General features: G+C 44.5%; 1 protein-coding gene across 7 annotated transcripts in view; it reads right to left on the bottom strand.

The window, feature by feature from the left end:
* Positions 1-13,402, bottom strand: part of AKAP13 (A-kinase anchoring protein 13) — a 324,907-nt gene extending 311,505 nt beyond the window's left edge. For all 7 annotated transcript variants that reach the window (XM_038746250.1, XM_038746251.1, XM_038746256.1 and 4 more), the window contains exon 1: positions 13,349-13,402. In XM_038746250.1, coding sequence (XP_038602178.1) covers positions 13,349-13,381 — 33 coding nt within the window. In that variant the 5' untranslated portion in view covers positions 13,382-13,402. The remainder of the gene's footprint in view (positions 1-13,348) is intronic.
* Positions 13,403-14,734: the final 1,332 nt, after the last annotated feature.

The following is a 14,734-nucleotide window of genomic DNA, read 5'->3' as shown; positions in this document are numbered from 1 at the left end:
TGTGAGCATGGACTGTGTCCAAGTTGACTGTCTTCTATCTACCTCAGCGCTTAGTGCAGTGCCTGACACATAGTGAGCATTTAACAAATACCATAAAAAAAATTAGAAAAACCAAGTGCCTCATGGGGCTCCTCAGGATGAAGAAGTTAAAAGACAGGATGAAGGGGAGGATGTTTCTGGTGCTATGAAGTTCCAGATGTAAAACAGGAAAATTCTAAATATGCAGCCAAGAGGCACAGAAGTCAAAGGGTAAGAAAGGGTAAGAGTTCATACATATATCTACTATTAAAAGCAATTTGGGGCTGATAAAATCCACCCTGCACTTTCTCACTGTGATCGGTATTTACATGGAAGTTGCAAATGCCCCATTCCATCACTCCGAAAGCATTTACCGAGAAAGACCCTGAGGCAGAAGCTTCCTTTCCCAAATCCAGGACTGGGATCGACATTTAACCGACTCAGAGAGGGTTGAAAAAACATTTACGTTGGTGATCGATGTGCCCATGCTTTCCACTCTAACATACCATGGGAGGAAAATCAGAACACCTCGTGAGTCTGTGTCAGGGCAGGTGAAGTGTTTGCATGGTAACACGCTCTCATCCATGCCTTGGGCCAGGATGTCTGTTGTGGGAGCCTGTTCCTGTGACCCTGCCTTCTGCTGGGCTCCGAGTGGAGCTCGGCGAGAAGAGGAGCATCAGCACATGCATGGAATCAGTCAGTGGTATTTACTGAGCGCTTACTGCGTGCACAGCACTGTACTAAGTGCTTGGGAGAGTACAATCCAACAGAGGTTCCCTGCCTACAACGAAATTACTGTCTAGAGACACATCCACCCGCCCTCCCTGTTGAATGTCGGTTTGGGTGTCAGCCCTGACTCCTCTCCCTCTCCTCCTGCAGCACTCTCTACCTGCCCAAGACCCATGCTGTAACCCCAGGTGAGGCTTGTGTTGACATCAGATTTTACGCTTTTGTCAAATCTCCTTCAAGTCTGTAGGGAGGCATGTGCGAGGGTGTTAGTCTGACCTCCCTAATCAGATTGCAGGCTTCCCAAGACCTGTGGTCGCTTCAACTCTCCTAAGATCAATCAATCATATTTATTGATTGCTTACTGGATGCAGAGCACTATATTAAGCGCTTGGGAGAATACTATATAACAATAAAGAGACACATTCCCTGACCACAAAGAGCTTGCAGTCTAGAAGATGAGACAGACATGGCTATAAATAAATTATGGCTACATAAATTAGTGCTGTGGGGCTGAGAGTTGGGGGAGTAATGGGAACAAATAGGGGTGATGCAGAAGAGAGTGGGAAAAGAGGAAATTAGGGTTTAATCAGGGAAAGCCTCTTGGAGGAGATGTGCTGTCAATGAGACTTTGAAGGTGGGGAGAGTAAGTGTCTCTTGGATATGAAGAGGGAGAGGGTTCCAGGCCAGAGGCAGGATGTGGGTGCGAGGCTGAGGGTGAGATAAATAAAATCTAGGTACAGCAAGTAGGTTGGCATTACAGGACTGAAGTGTGAGAGCTGGGTTCCAACAGGAAAACAGTGAGGTGAGGGAGGAGGAGCAGGGTGATAAAGTGTTTTAACTCCTATCTCACCTCACTGCTCTCCTATTACAACCCAGCCCTCTCACTTCCTACACAATGTTCTGTTGAATGGATTTTCTTCTTAAAAGTCAATATGGTTTATGGGGACTGGTGGAGAGTTGAGACCAACACTAGACTGAAAAAAAGGATCCTCAAGTCACATATCTACATGGGACAATCAGAATCAGCCTCATTTTCAACCAAATAAAGTAGCAATGGGCAAGTAGTTGTGTTATCGGCAGTTTTCTTGGATTGGATGGAAGCTGTTGTGAGCATGTGCAGATATGGATCTTTGGCCACCTAAGTGACCATAGCTGTGGTATGTGTTAAGTGCTTATTTGCCAAACACCGTCCTAAACGCTTTGGTAGACGCATTTCAATCATATCAGACACAGTCACTGTCCCACAAGAGGCCACAGTCGAAGGGGGAGAAAGAACAGTTTTTAAATCTCCATTTAATAAATGAGAAAACTTAGGCACAGACCCATCAAGTGACTTGCCCAAGGTCGAAGAGCAGACAAGTGGTAGGGTTCAGATTAGAACCTTGTCTCCCGATTCCTGGGCACTGTCCACTAGGGTCACTCCATTGTTTTTCTGACCCTCCAGATAGGCTGGACAGCTCCATGATTGACAGCTCCTGCCCAGGAGCACATCACCACCATCGTGCCTACATTCTGGGCTCTGCCATGAGATTCCCCCTGACTCCTCCTCTCCAAGATCCAGTAAGGTCTGGGAACAAGTCTGGGGGCTGTCAATCATACTGGCATGTTGGCTAATTCTACTGCATTGTACTCTCCCAAGCGCTTACTGCAGCGCTCTGCACAGAGTAAGCACTCAATAAATAGCATTAATTGACTCACTCATTATTTCCTAGGGTCCAGAAAAGGTCAGAAATGTCCCTTGGAAGTATTAATTAAACATTTCCCACAAAACAGAACATAAAAATTCACCTTCTCTTGGCATACATAGCGAAGCAGCACTGCTCAGTGGCAGGAGCCTGGGCTTGGGAGTCAGAGGTCTTGGGTTCTAATCCCAGATCTGCCACTTGTCTGCTGTGTGACCTGGGACAAATCACTTTAACTTCTCTGTGCCTCAATTCCCTCATCTGTAAAATGGGGATTAAGACTGTGAACCCCATGTGGGACAACCTGATTACCCTGTATATACCCCAGCGCTTAGAACAGTGCTTGGCACATAGTAAGCACTTGACAAATACCACCAGTATTATTATTATCATTATTATGGGCTCTAATCCAGGCTCTGCCACATGTCCATTGTGCGAACTTGTGTGCAAGTCACTTAACTTGTGTGTGACTCAGTTTCCTCTTCTGTAAAATGGAGATTAAGAGTGTGAGCCCCATGTGGGACAGGGACTATATCCAACCTGATTAACTTGTATCTACTCCGGCATTTGGAAAAGTGCTTGACACACAGTAAGTGCTTAACAAGTACCATCATTATTATAGACATCAAAAGTTCTGAATATTCCAAATTACTTGACAATAATGACTGTGGTGACTTTGGTATTTGTTTTTGGTTTTTTAATGGCATTTGTTAAGTGCTTACTATGTGCCAAACATTGTACTAAGCACTGGAACAGATACAATTTAGGTGGAAAGCACTGGTTCTCCCTACTGAGAACTCAATGGGAAGGCCCTTCATATATGCAGCAAAACCCAACAAAATTAACTCTAGAGAACCATGTTTTTATGAGCTCCCTGACATTAGAAATGGGGGACAGGGTAGCTATTTTATTGAACAGAAAAGGAAAAATAAAAGCAGCTGATGCTCAGTTTGGACTGCTGCTAATGAAGAGTGAGTAAATACTCGACATAATGGACCACTGTGAGGACAGGATATTTCCGAAAAGCTCTATGATTTCCTGGGGCGATGAGTGGGAGTTTTGATGGGTATCTGCATGGAGGAAAGAGGAGTAGGATGTCTCCATGGAAACCAATCCAACTACTGGTTAAAATGCCCTTCATGCCTAACCCACAGCATCCCTCCAATTAATTAATTATGGTATTTGTTAAGTTCTTACTGTGTGCCAGGCACTGTTCTAAGCGCTGGGATAGATACAAGGTAAGACAAGGGCTAAGAGCTGCCACCATCTCTTATTCTGCCAGCTATGAAGCAGCAACAGGGTGTAATGTCAGTCAGTCAATCATGTTTATTGAGCCTTAACTGTGTGCAGAACACTGTACTAAATGCTTGGGAGAGTAAAATAAACAATATAACAGAAACACCTGTCTGCCAGATCACTAGGCACCACATTTAAGAAATCCTAACCAGGGATACAGGTGCGACTGACGATACTGACAAATGACTGATAATCCTGTCCCCATTGTGCTTGCATTAAGATAATCCTTCACAGTGCTGACGTGTTTGTTGCTTGTTCTGGGTGTCTAATCTTCTCCTTCGTGTCCGGATCTTCCTGAAGCCCTTGCTGGACGACAGCAACCTACTGCAGCACCCACAAACTGAGTTCATCTGAGTCCCGCAGCACAGCGATTTGGTTAGAGCACGGACCTGGGAATCAGAAGGTCATGGGTTCTAATCCCAGCTCTGCCACTTGTCTGCTGTGTGACCCTGGGTAAGATACTTCACTTCTCTGGGCCTCAGATATCTCATCTGTAAAATGGGGATGAGACTGTGAGCCCTACATGGGACAGGGAGTGTGTCCAACTCATTTTGTTTGTATCCATCCCAGCCCTTAGAACAGTGCCTAGCACATAATAAGCACTTAAATACCACAATTATGATTATTACTATTGTGTCTCCTGCTGCCCGCTGCTGTCTCACAAAGTTTGAGGCTGTTCCATGGCAACTTAAAACCATTAAAACTGAAAACTTTAAAACTCTCCCTCTCTGTGTGGGTACCGTACCTATGGCTGTACAATCTGTCAATCATATTCAGAGTGCTTACTGTGTGTTGGTGTACTAAGCGCTTGGGAGAGTACAATATAACAGAGTTGGTAAACACTTTCCCTGTCCACAAGGAGCTTACAGTCTAGGAGGCAGACATTAAAATAAATTGTGGATATATGCAGCTATCTGAGGGCCCTGCACACCCAGATGAACTAGGGACTGAAGCCAGTACGAGTCTCAACCCCACTAACTCAGCATCAGTGGAACCAAGTGGAAATCAGGCATGGCCAATCACACCAAACCCTCCTTTTCCCTCCCTTCACCTCTCTACATTCCCACCTCTCTGGTTCTTTAAAACTCCTCTAACGCCAACCTACTCATTGAACCTCCATCTTGCCCACATCCTCCTTCTGGCCTGGAATTCCCTCCCACTTCATCCCAGCATCCCACCACTCTCCACACCTTCAAAATCTTGTTAAAATCACATCTCCTCCAAGAAGCCTTCCCTGACTAAGCCCTCATTCCCCCTACTCCCTCTCCCACCTGCGTTACGCTCGCACTTGGATTTATGCCCTTGATTCATCCCACCCTCAGCCCCACAGCACGTACGTGCATATTCATAATTTACTTTAATATCTGTCTTCCCTTCTAGACTGTAAACCTCTTGAGGGCAGGGATCGTGTCTACCAACTCTCCCTAGCACTTAGTTCAGTGCTCTGCACATAGTAAGCATTCAATAAATACCACTGGCCGACTGACCTCTCCCATAATGGGTTGAGCAAGTGGATCCGTGGCTTTAAATCTCTCTTTGTCTCTGATTAGCACATCACAGTTGCGTTCTGAAACAGAGCATCCCATCTTTGGTAAACTGAGTGCTGACAGCCGCTCTGATCGGACCACTGTTTGGCTGAGTGGTATTCAACTACTGGCTGGAACTATGTCACACCGTGCTCAAATCCCACTGGGCTAAATTGAGGAACACTTGACTTCCCTATCTCTCCTGGCACAGGCTCTACAGCCTCATGACCATAACTCCATAATGTGCCAAGCTAGGAAACAACAGAACAGAACCTGCCCTTCCCACCCCCTCTCAAAACACATCATCGTTTTCTTTAAAGATCAGATGAAAGATAGGAATTCTCTTGGGTAGGCTCTAGGAGAAACGGAGCCTGATTTGAAAACCAGCCGTTTTCTGTTTTGGTGTGGAAACTCAGGCATACGAGGGACTCAAAATCAAGGCTGATGCCTTTTTTGAACACTTTTCAATATTCTGTGGAATTTTGTGGCATTTGTTGGTGCTGAGTATGTGCCAAGCATTGTGCTGAACACAGGGGCAGATACACTCCCATCCCTGCCCCACATGGAGCTCACAATTTAAATAGGAGAAAGAACAGGTACTTTATCCACATTTTATAGAAAACTGAGGCACAGAGAGGTTATGTGACTTCTCCATGGTCACACAGATGACAATGGCAGAGACAGGATTAGAACCTAGGCCCCTTGCCTCCCAGGCCTGTGCTTTTTCCACTAGGTCACAGTGCTGATTTAAAACTATGAGTCTTAGGCGGGACAAGGACTGTGTCCAACCTGATTTGCTTGTATCCAGTCCAACACTTAGTACAGTGTACAGCACAGAGTAAGTGCTTAACAAATACAATTATTATCATTCTCAAGTTCCTCACTGGAGTTGAAGTTGGCATGGATTTCTGGGGACTGGCCTCGTAGTCAGGATATGATACATTTAAACAGCATATCCCCAGAGAGATATAAAATCCCTTTGGTCTCTGGCTATCTCTTCCCCTGCCACTTCAAACCCACCAAACCTCCTCCTTCCCCAACTTCAAAGCTCTGGTAAAAAGCCACCTCCTCCAGGTAGTCTTTCAGAAAATGTTAAGCTCTTACTATGTGCCAGGTACTGCACTAAGCACTGTGGAGTAGGTACAAGATAATAGAATAAGAATAATAATGGCATTTATTAAGCACTTACTATGTGCAAAGCACTGTTCTAAGCACTGGGGAGGGTACAAGGTGATCAGGTTGTCCCAGGGGGGGCTCACAATCTTAATCCCCATTTTACAGATGAGGTAACTGAGGCCCAGAGAAGTTAAGTGACTTGCCCAAAGCACACAGCTGACAATTGGTGGAGCTGGGATTTGAACCCATGATCTCTGCCTCCAAAGCCCGTGCTCTTTCCACTGAGCCATGCTGCTTTTCTACATTCATAATTCATTCATAATTCATACATAATAAGGTTAGACACAGCCCAAGTCCCACATGGGGCTCACAGTCTTAATCCCCATTTTACAGATGAGGCACAGAGAAGTTAAGTGACTTGTTCAAGGTCACACAGCAGACAAGTGGCAGGGTCTTCATGTACCTCCATCCCATCAACCTATCTTAGCTCTCATGAGTTTCTGTTCATTTACTGCCAACATCAGTTGTTTTTAACCCATTGCCTTTAAGGCCTACTCTTAGCTTGTTGTAGGCAGCAATTGTCACTCCTTATTGCTGTATTGCACTTTCCCAAGTACTTAATACAGTGCTCTGAACACAGTAAGTGCTAAATAAATTCGATTAACTGATTCTTCCAAAGATGTGTTTGTGATTTGTGTTTCTCTGTCACCACCATTATACTGTAAGTCCCCTGACAGTGGGGAACACATGTCCTATTTTATGGTTCTGAGAGATGGGCACTGATAGTGTTCAATTCAGGGCACTGCCCAGAGAAGCAGTGTGGCCCAGTTGATGCTAGACCACAGGCCTAGAAATCAGAGGACCTGGGTTCTAATCCCCACTCCGCCAATCGTCTACTGTGTGACCTTGGGCAAATCACTTCACTTCTCCGTGCCTTAACTCATCTGAACAACTGGGATTGAGACTGTGAGCCTCACGTGGGACAGGGACTGTGTCCAAACCAATTATGCTGTACCTACCCCAATTCAGGGCTTGACATAACAAATACCTTTAAAAAAAAGGAAAAAAAAAACCCTAGACACTCAGCTCAGGGCTCTGCCCTCTCTAGGAGCACAGTTCAGGCCTCTGCCCTCTTTAGGAGCACAGTCAGTACCATTGATGCCATTAATCCTGACTAAACCCTTTCCCCTACTTCCACTCCCTTCTTCTTTGTCTATACGTTGTTGCATTGGGACCATCTCTATATGTTGCCAATTTGCACTTCCCAAGCGCTTAGTTCAGTGGTCTGCACACAATAAGCACTCAATAAATACGATTGAATGAATGAATGAATGAACCTGCACCCTTAAAGCACTTGATATCTACCCCACCCTCAGCACCACGACACTTATTTACATATCAGAGAAGCAGCGTGGCTCAGTGGAAAGAGCACAGGTTTTGGAGTCAGAAGTCACGGGTTCAAATCCCAGCTCCACCAATTGTCAGCTGACTTTGGGCAAGACACTTAACTTCTCTGTGCCTCAATTACCTCATCTGTAAGATGGGGATTAAGATTGTGAGCCCCCTGTGGGACAACCTTATCTTGAAACCTCCCCAGCCCTTAGAACAGTGCTTTGCACATAGTAAGCGCTTAATAAATGCCATCATTATTATTATTATATCCACAATTTATTTAATGGTCTGTCTCTCCCTTGAGGCTGTAAGATCCATGTGGACAGGAAATCTGTTTACTAATGCTACTGTATTGACTCCCACAAGCACTTACTACAGTGCTCTGCACATAGTCAGCTCTCAAGACATACCACTGATTGATGGATTAATCCTTCTTGCTCGTTTGTCTGGGAATTATTAACCCCACATCCAGCAAGTGATGAAAAAGTCATAGTAAAGTGTGATCAGGCCTGTCACCCCTGGACCAGGCGGCTAACCGTTATTCTTTGGTGGGGTCTTCCAAAAGATCCGAGACACAAGAGATAATCGATTCCTGTGTATCTCTAGACCATAAATTCCTCGTGGGCAGGGAATGTGTCTACCAACTCTATTTAACTGTACTCTCCCAAGGGCTTAGCACAGTGTTCTGCACACAGTTAAGCACTCAAATACCACTGACTGATTGATCTTGTCCTGCTATGGTGTCAGGGGAAAGGTGATTATTTTTTTGGTGAGAGAACAGTTGAGAGAAGCGACATTTCTCACAGTCTAAATCAATGAGGGGGGTCATACAGGACCTAAGCCTCATACGTTCCTTAATGTTGGTGTTTGGTTAAGCACTTATTATGTGCCAAGCACTGCACCTAGTGCTGGGGAAGGTACCAGACAATCAGTTCCTGCCCCATATGAGGCTCATAGTCTAAGAGGGAAAGAGAACAAGGATTTAATTCCCAGTTTATAGATGAGGAAATTGAGACACAAATAAATTAAATAACAATTGTGATATTTGCTAAGTGCTTACTTCATGCCTAGCACTGCATTACGTGCTGGGATAGATACAGGATAATCAGGTATCAGGGGCTTGCAGAGTAAATGACTTGTCTAAGGTCACACAACAGGCAAGTGGTAGTGTCCGGATTTGAACACAGATGCTCTGATTTCCACAGCTTAGTCCACTAAGACATGCTGCTTCCTCCTCAAGCAATCTCTCCATCCAGTGAACTGCATGCAGTGGACCCCTCAATAAAGAAGCAGCGTAGCTTAGTGCATGGAGCACAAGCCTCGGAATCAGAGGACCTGGGTTCTAATCAGGACTCCGCCACATGTCTGCTGTGTAACCTTGGAAAAGTCACTTCATTTCTCTGTGCCTCAGTTACCTCATCTGTAAAATGGAGATTAAGACTGTGAGCCCCATGTGGGACATGAACTGTGTCCAACATGACTGGCTTGCTTCTATCCCAGTGCTTAGTACACTGCCTGGCATACAGTAAGTGCCTACTATAAAAAAATATGACCACTATTAGTCTACTCATCACTCTTCCCTACCAAGCCAGACCCCAGAGGCTCCCACCTCCCCAGCCCGAGGATGGATAGGTTGAGCGTGCCAAACAACCCTGGGTTTGCTGCCCAAAGCCAGAGACAGGATATCTTCCCCCGGGATCCCATGCTTCTGTGCTCTCCCACCTCTTCCTTGCCCAATATCCGTACCCCAAAGAACTTGGCTTTCCTTGCAGCTGTTGGTCTGGGGGAGGTTTCACTAGGACTAGTGGCAAGTGTTTGGAAGGATTTCCTTTAGCTATTTAAAGAGAAGTAGCATAGCCCAGCAGAAAGAGCATGGGCATGAGAGTTGGAGGACCTGGGTTCTAAACCCAGCTCTGCCACTTACCCGCTGTGTGAGCTGGGCAAGTCACTTAACTTCCTGGGGCTCAGTTATCTCATCTGTAAAATGGGGATTAAATCCTTCTCCCTCTTACTTAGACAGTGAGCCCTACATGGGACAGGAACTGTGTCCAACCTGAACAGTGCTGAGAAGCAGCGTGGCTCAATGGAAAGAGCATGGGCTTGGGAGTCAGAGGTCATGGGTTCAAATCCAGGCTCCGCCAATTGTCAGCTGTGTGACTTTGGGCAAGTCACTTATCTTCTCTGTGCCTCAGTTACATCATCTGTAAAATGGGGATGAAGACTGTGAGCCCCACATGGGACAATCTGATCATCTTGTATTCTCCCCAGAGCTTAGAACTGTGCTTTGCACATAGCAAGCACTTAACAAATGCTATTATTATTATTATTATTATAACAGTGCTTGGCACATAGCAAGTGTTTAACAATTACCATTATTATTATCATCATCATCGGCATTATAATTATTATTTTGAAAGACCATCCATCTTTTACGTGGGCTTGGAGCTAGCTATTTCAACTGTCAGATTGGGTCACCTTTTTGAAGGGTGTGTTTCCAGCTGAGTTGGGAGTGAGAGCTCCAGGAATCAAGGGGATACATTTTGTATAAATCAATCAGTCAATCAATCAATGGTATTAACTAAGCACTTATTGGGTACAGAGCATTCTACTAAGCACTTGGGAGAGTACAATATAACAGAGTTGATAGACACATTGCCTGCCCACAACGAGCTTATAGTCTAGAGTGGGAGACAGACAGTAATATGAAATTAATTAATTATTGCTAGAAATAAAAAGAAAGGGGAGGATGCCACTAGCCCCAGTGGGAGGGTCCATAAACAGTGTGGTGTAGTGGATACAGTATAGGTTTGGAAGTCAGAAGGACATAGGTTCTAATCCCTGCTCTGCCACTTGTCTGCTTGGTGACCTTGAGCAAGTCACTTCACTTCTCTGAGCCTCAGTTAACTCATCTGTAAAATGGGGATTGAGACCATGAGCCCCATTTGGGACAGGGACTGTGTCCAACCAGATTTGCTTGTATCCATCCCAGTGCTTAGTATAGTGCCTGGCATATAGTAAGCACTTAACAAATACTATAATGATTATTATTAATAATTACATAATAATAACAGGATTAGAACCCATGACCTTTTGACTCCCAGGCCCATGCTGTAGCCACTATGCCATGCTGGGACTCTGAGCCCCATATGAGATATGGACTGTCGTCCAACCTGATTAACTTGTATCTACCCAGTGCTTAGTACAGTGCTTGGCACATAGTAAGCACTTAACAAATGAGGTCAGACTGTGTCTGACCTAATTAACTTGTATCTTTCCCGGCACTTACAGCAGTGCACACAGTAAGTGCTTAACAAATACCATTAAAAATAAATACAGGGCAGGAAGTTGAAAATTGGAATCTGTCCCCTTTACCCCCACTGACTGGGTAATATCCTTGACTCAGCCTACAATTAGATTTAGCACTCTCTTTACTCTCCTGCTCAGAAACAATATGAGGGTTAAAAAGATGAAACCTAGTATACCCTTAGAGAATTCTGATAAGGAGATGCCTTATAAACATGAAGTGACATCAGCCACATTGTCATCTTCCTGTGTGAACTGACCTCCTTTCATGGATCCACATCAGGAAGGCATGACCACAAGATTGAGGAAATCACTGTCAGCCTTCTTGCCAAATCTTACAGATTCTCCTCAAGTTCTCTGCTGCCTTGCACACCGAGTACTATCCCCTTCCCCTAGAAGTGGTCTCTCTCTGCTTGTTTTTTCTGACACAGTTCTTTCCTGATTCTCCTCTTACCTCTCAAGTTGATCCTCCTCATTCTCTTTCACAGGCCATTCCTTTGTCTCTCAATCACTAAATGTGGGTGACCCTCAAGGCTCAGTGCTGAATTCCCTTCTCAATCAATCAATCACATTTGCTGAGCACTTAATGTGTGCACAGCACTGGATTAAACACTTGGGAGAGTACAATACAACAGAAAATGCCTGGATCATTTTTCTAAAAGATAGTCTTATACAAGCCTGCCCACTCCTCAAAACCCTGCAATTCATTCCTTGAATCATATTAATTGAGCACTTACTGTATGCAATGTTTGCCCATGCCTCTCTCTTCTTTAAGTAGAAACTTCTCACCACTGGCTTCAAGGCCCTCAACAGCTTTCTCCCTACTATGTAGCCCAGCTCCTCTCCCACATCACCCCAGCTCACACATTTCACTCAAACCAATCTTCTCCCTGTGCCTCGGTCTCTCCTCCCTCTTGGCTGTTTTTTGTTCACACTCCACCTCCTACCTGGAACTCCTATCCCTTTCCCATCCAGCAGACCACTGAGTTCCTCTTCTTTATAGAGCTTCTGAAAGCACATCTCAATCAATCAATCAAGGGTATTGAGTGCTTACTGTGTGCAGAGCACTGTACTGAGCATTTGAGAGGGTAAAATGCATCAGAGTTAGTAGACATGCTCCCGGTCCACCAGGAGCTTAGAATCTAGAGGGAAAGAACTCATTCAAGAGCCCTTTCCTGATGAATTACCTCCCAACCATTTTTCCTCCCACTTCAAGGTCCTCCTAACCCAGTAGCAATGATGTACATATACTTAAGCTCTGTTGCCTCCCTCTACTTGAAATGTATTTTAGTGCCTGTCTCTACTGCCAGACTTAAACTTCTCTGAGAGCAGGGATTGTGTCCATTTAGTATATCTTTCTTTCCCAAGAAGTTACTACAGTGCTCTGCAAGTGGTAAGCCCTCGAAAAATTCTACCAATAGACAAGTTGGGGCCAAATTAAATCTCTTTCATTTCAGACAATGGTGACATTCTGTTATTTCTCGGTTTTATTTTCAATCAGTAACATTTATAGAGTGCTATGTGCAGAGCACTGTACTAAGCGCTTGGGAGAGTATTAGTCAACAGGGTTGGTAGACACATTCCCGGCCCGCCAATTTAGAGTGGGAGACAGACATTAAAATAAATTACAGCTACATCCATAAATGCTGAGCTGGATCTCTTTCAGCCCACCAAAATCATCCGCCCTTTCTCCCTGCTACACTCACAATGGACGACATTTTGTCTCTGCTCACCCCCTACGTACTCCTCAGCCTGCTGTTCATTGTGGGGCTACTTTCCCTTTCAAAAAACCACCACTGGAACGCTGAGGATTCATTCTGGGAACGGACAAAAGTACGAGAGGACATGGTAGGGTGACTGTTGGAGCTGGAAAGTTCTGGAAATGTCCCCCAAGGTTTCCTCCTCATCTCCCATTGATGCCACACACCTGCCATTGATGGTCTCTGGCAAATCCCTTAGGCTTCTGGATCCTTTCCAAGTTCACCAAGATGAAAGGGGAAAGAAAGCCCAGCAGAAAAGTCAAATTTAAACCTCCCCCTCAGGCGGCCAATGCCTCAGAAGCCCTATACTTTGTTCATCTCACAGCTCAATTAAAATAAAAATCTTCAAGCAGACTAGATCATTACCATTAAGAGATTAAAATCAGCCTTTGTTTCTGAACTCAAACTAAAATCCAAAATTAATCTGATGAACTTTCTCTTTAGACAGGCAAAAAAGCAGTATCATAATACCAACCCAAGAGAGGTGATGGAAAAATGAAAAGAAAAGAAAATCACTTATACTCACATATAATGGAGCTTGTTGTGGATTAAGTTTCATGACCCAGAACACTGAAACAGACAATCAAGAAGGGTAAATTAGATTCCAATTAAGATTTCATTCACTCCAAACTAAAAAAGCAGCCTATATAACTTCAAATGCTGACCACCAGTCAGATTTTCATACGTTCACCCAGCTTTCCTGGAAGACATAGCAAGGAAAAAAAAACTGGAATGCATTTACATTTATGTTCTTGACACCCCAGGTCTTAGCTCATTTATTAAATGAGGAGGAAAGAGAATTTCCTGAGTAGTGGATGAGGATAAAAGGCTTCCCACAGCCTTCTGCATGGGTTAGAAATTTCCCCACAGGCAACTCACATTAGTTACCCAAGTGAAAATACTACTGTCGTTAATTACTCATTTACATAGCGCCACACATTTGCAAAATGTTTTTAGAGTCGTTTTCCACTAGCAGAGATGATATTCCTCACGGCCCCATGTGATGTACCAGGCTTTATTGTTTCACTTGACACGGGCCTTCTGGCTTTAAGCAGCTTCAGGCCTGGCAATTTCAGCAATCTTCTGATTCAGTTTTAAACAACAATGTCAGAGTTCCCTTTAAAGAACTCCAAGTTCTTTTCTCAAAGACAGCCTTGGAAAGTGCAGGATTTCACATTGGTCACTCAAGCAGAGTTTGCACTGCATAAGCAAGGTTTTAGGGGTTGGAAGCAGACCTTGACTTTGTCAGATTGTCAGAAAGAATGCATTCCTAAACTCCTGGAAAAACAACCAAAAAGCCCCCCTGAAAATACTCAGTCGGAACACTTTGTAACTGCACCTTTGATGCGGATATCAACCGCTGTGAGAAATCCAACATGGAGTCAATCCCTGAAGACTTCGTTTTGAGAACTTCTTGGGTCCCTTCCTACTACAGTCCCACGAGGTACAAGGACCATGTTTAATTCCCGTTTGTGAATTTTCTCCCAGCACTTAGTAATAATAATAATGATGGCATTTATTAAGCACTATGTGCAAAGCATTGTTCTAAGCGCTGGGGAGGTTACAAGGTGATCAGGTTGTCCCACGGGGGGCTCACAGTCTTCATCCCCATTTTACAGATGAAGTAATTGAGACCCAGAGAAGTTAAGTCACTTGCCCAAAGTCACATAGCTGACTATTGGTGGAGCCGGAATTTGAACCCATGACCTCTGACTCCAAAGCCCGTGCTCTTTCCAGTGCTCTCCCCACAGAAATCACTTAATAAATATTACTACTACTGCAACTAGTGCTGTGACTCTGGGTAAGTCACAACTGCTCTGTGCCTCAGTTACCTCATCCACAAAATGGGAATTCAATACATGTTCTCTCTCCCTCTAGACTGTAACTCATCAAGGGAACCTGTCGACCAACT

This window comes from Tachyglossus aculeatus, chromosome 5 (genome assembly GCF_015852505.1).
Source record: "Tachyglossus aculeatus isolate mTacAcu1 chromosome 5, mTacAcu1.pri, whole genome shotgun sequence".
Lineage (NCBI taxonomy): Eukaryota > Metazoa > Chordata > Mammalia > Monotremata > Tachyglossidae > Tachyglossus > Tachyglossus aculeatus.
The sequence above is the reverse complement of the archived record's forward strand: the minus strand, read 5'-3'. Positions and strand labels throughout refer to the sequence as shown.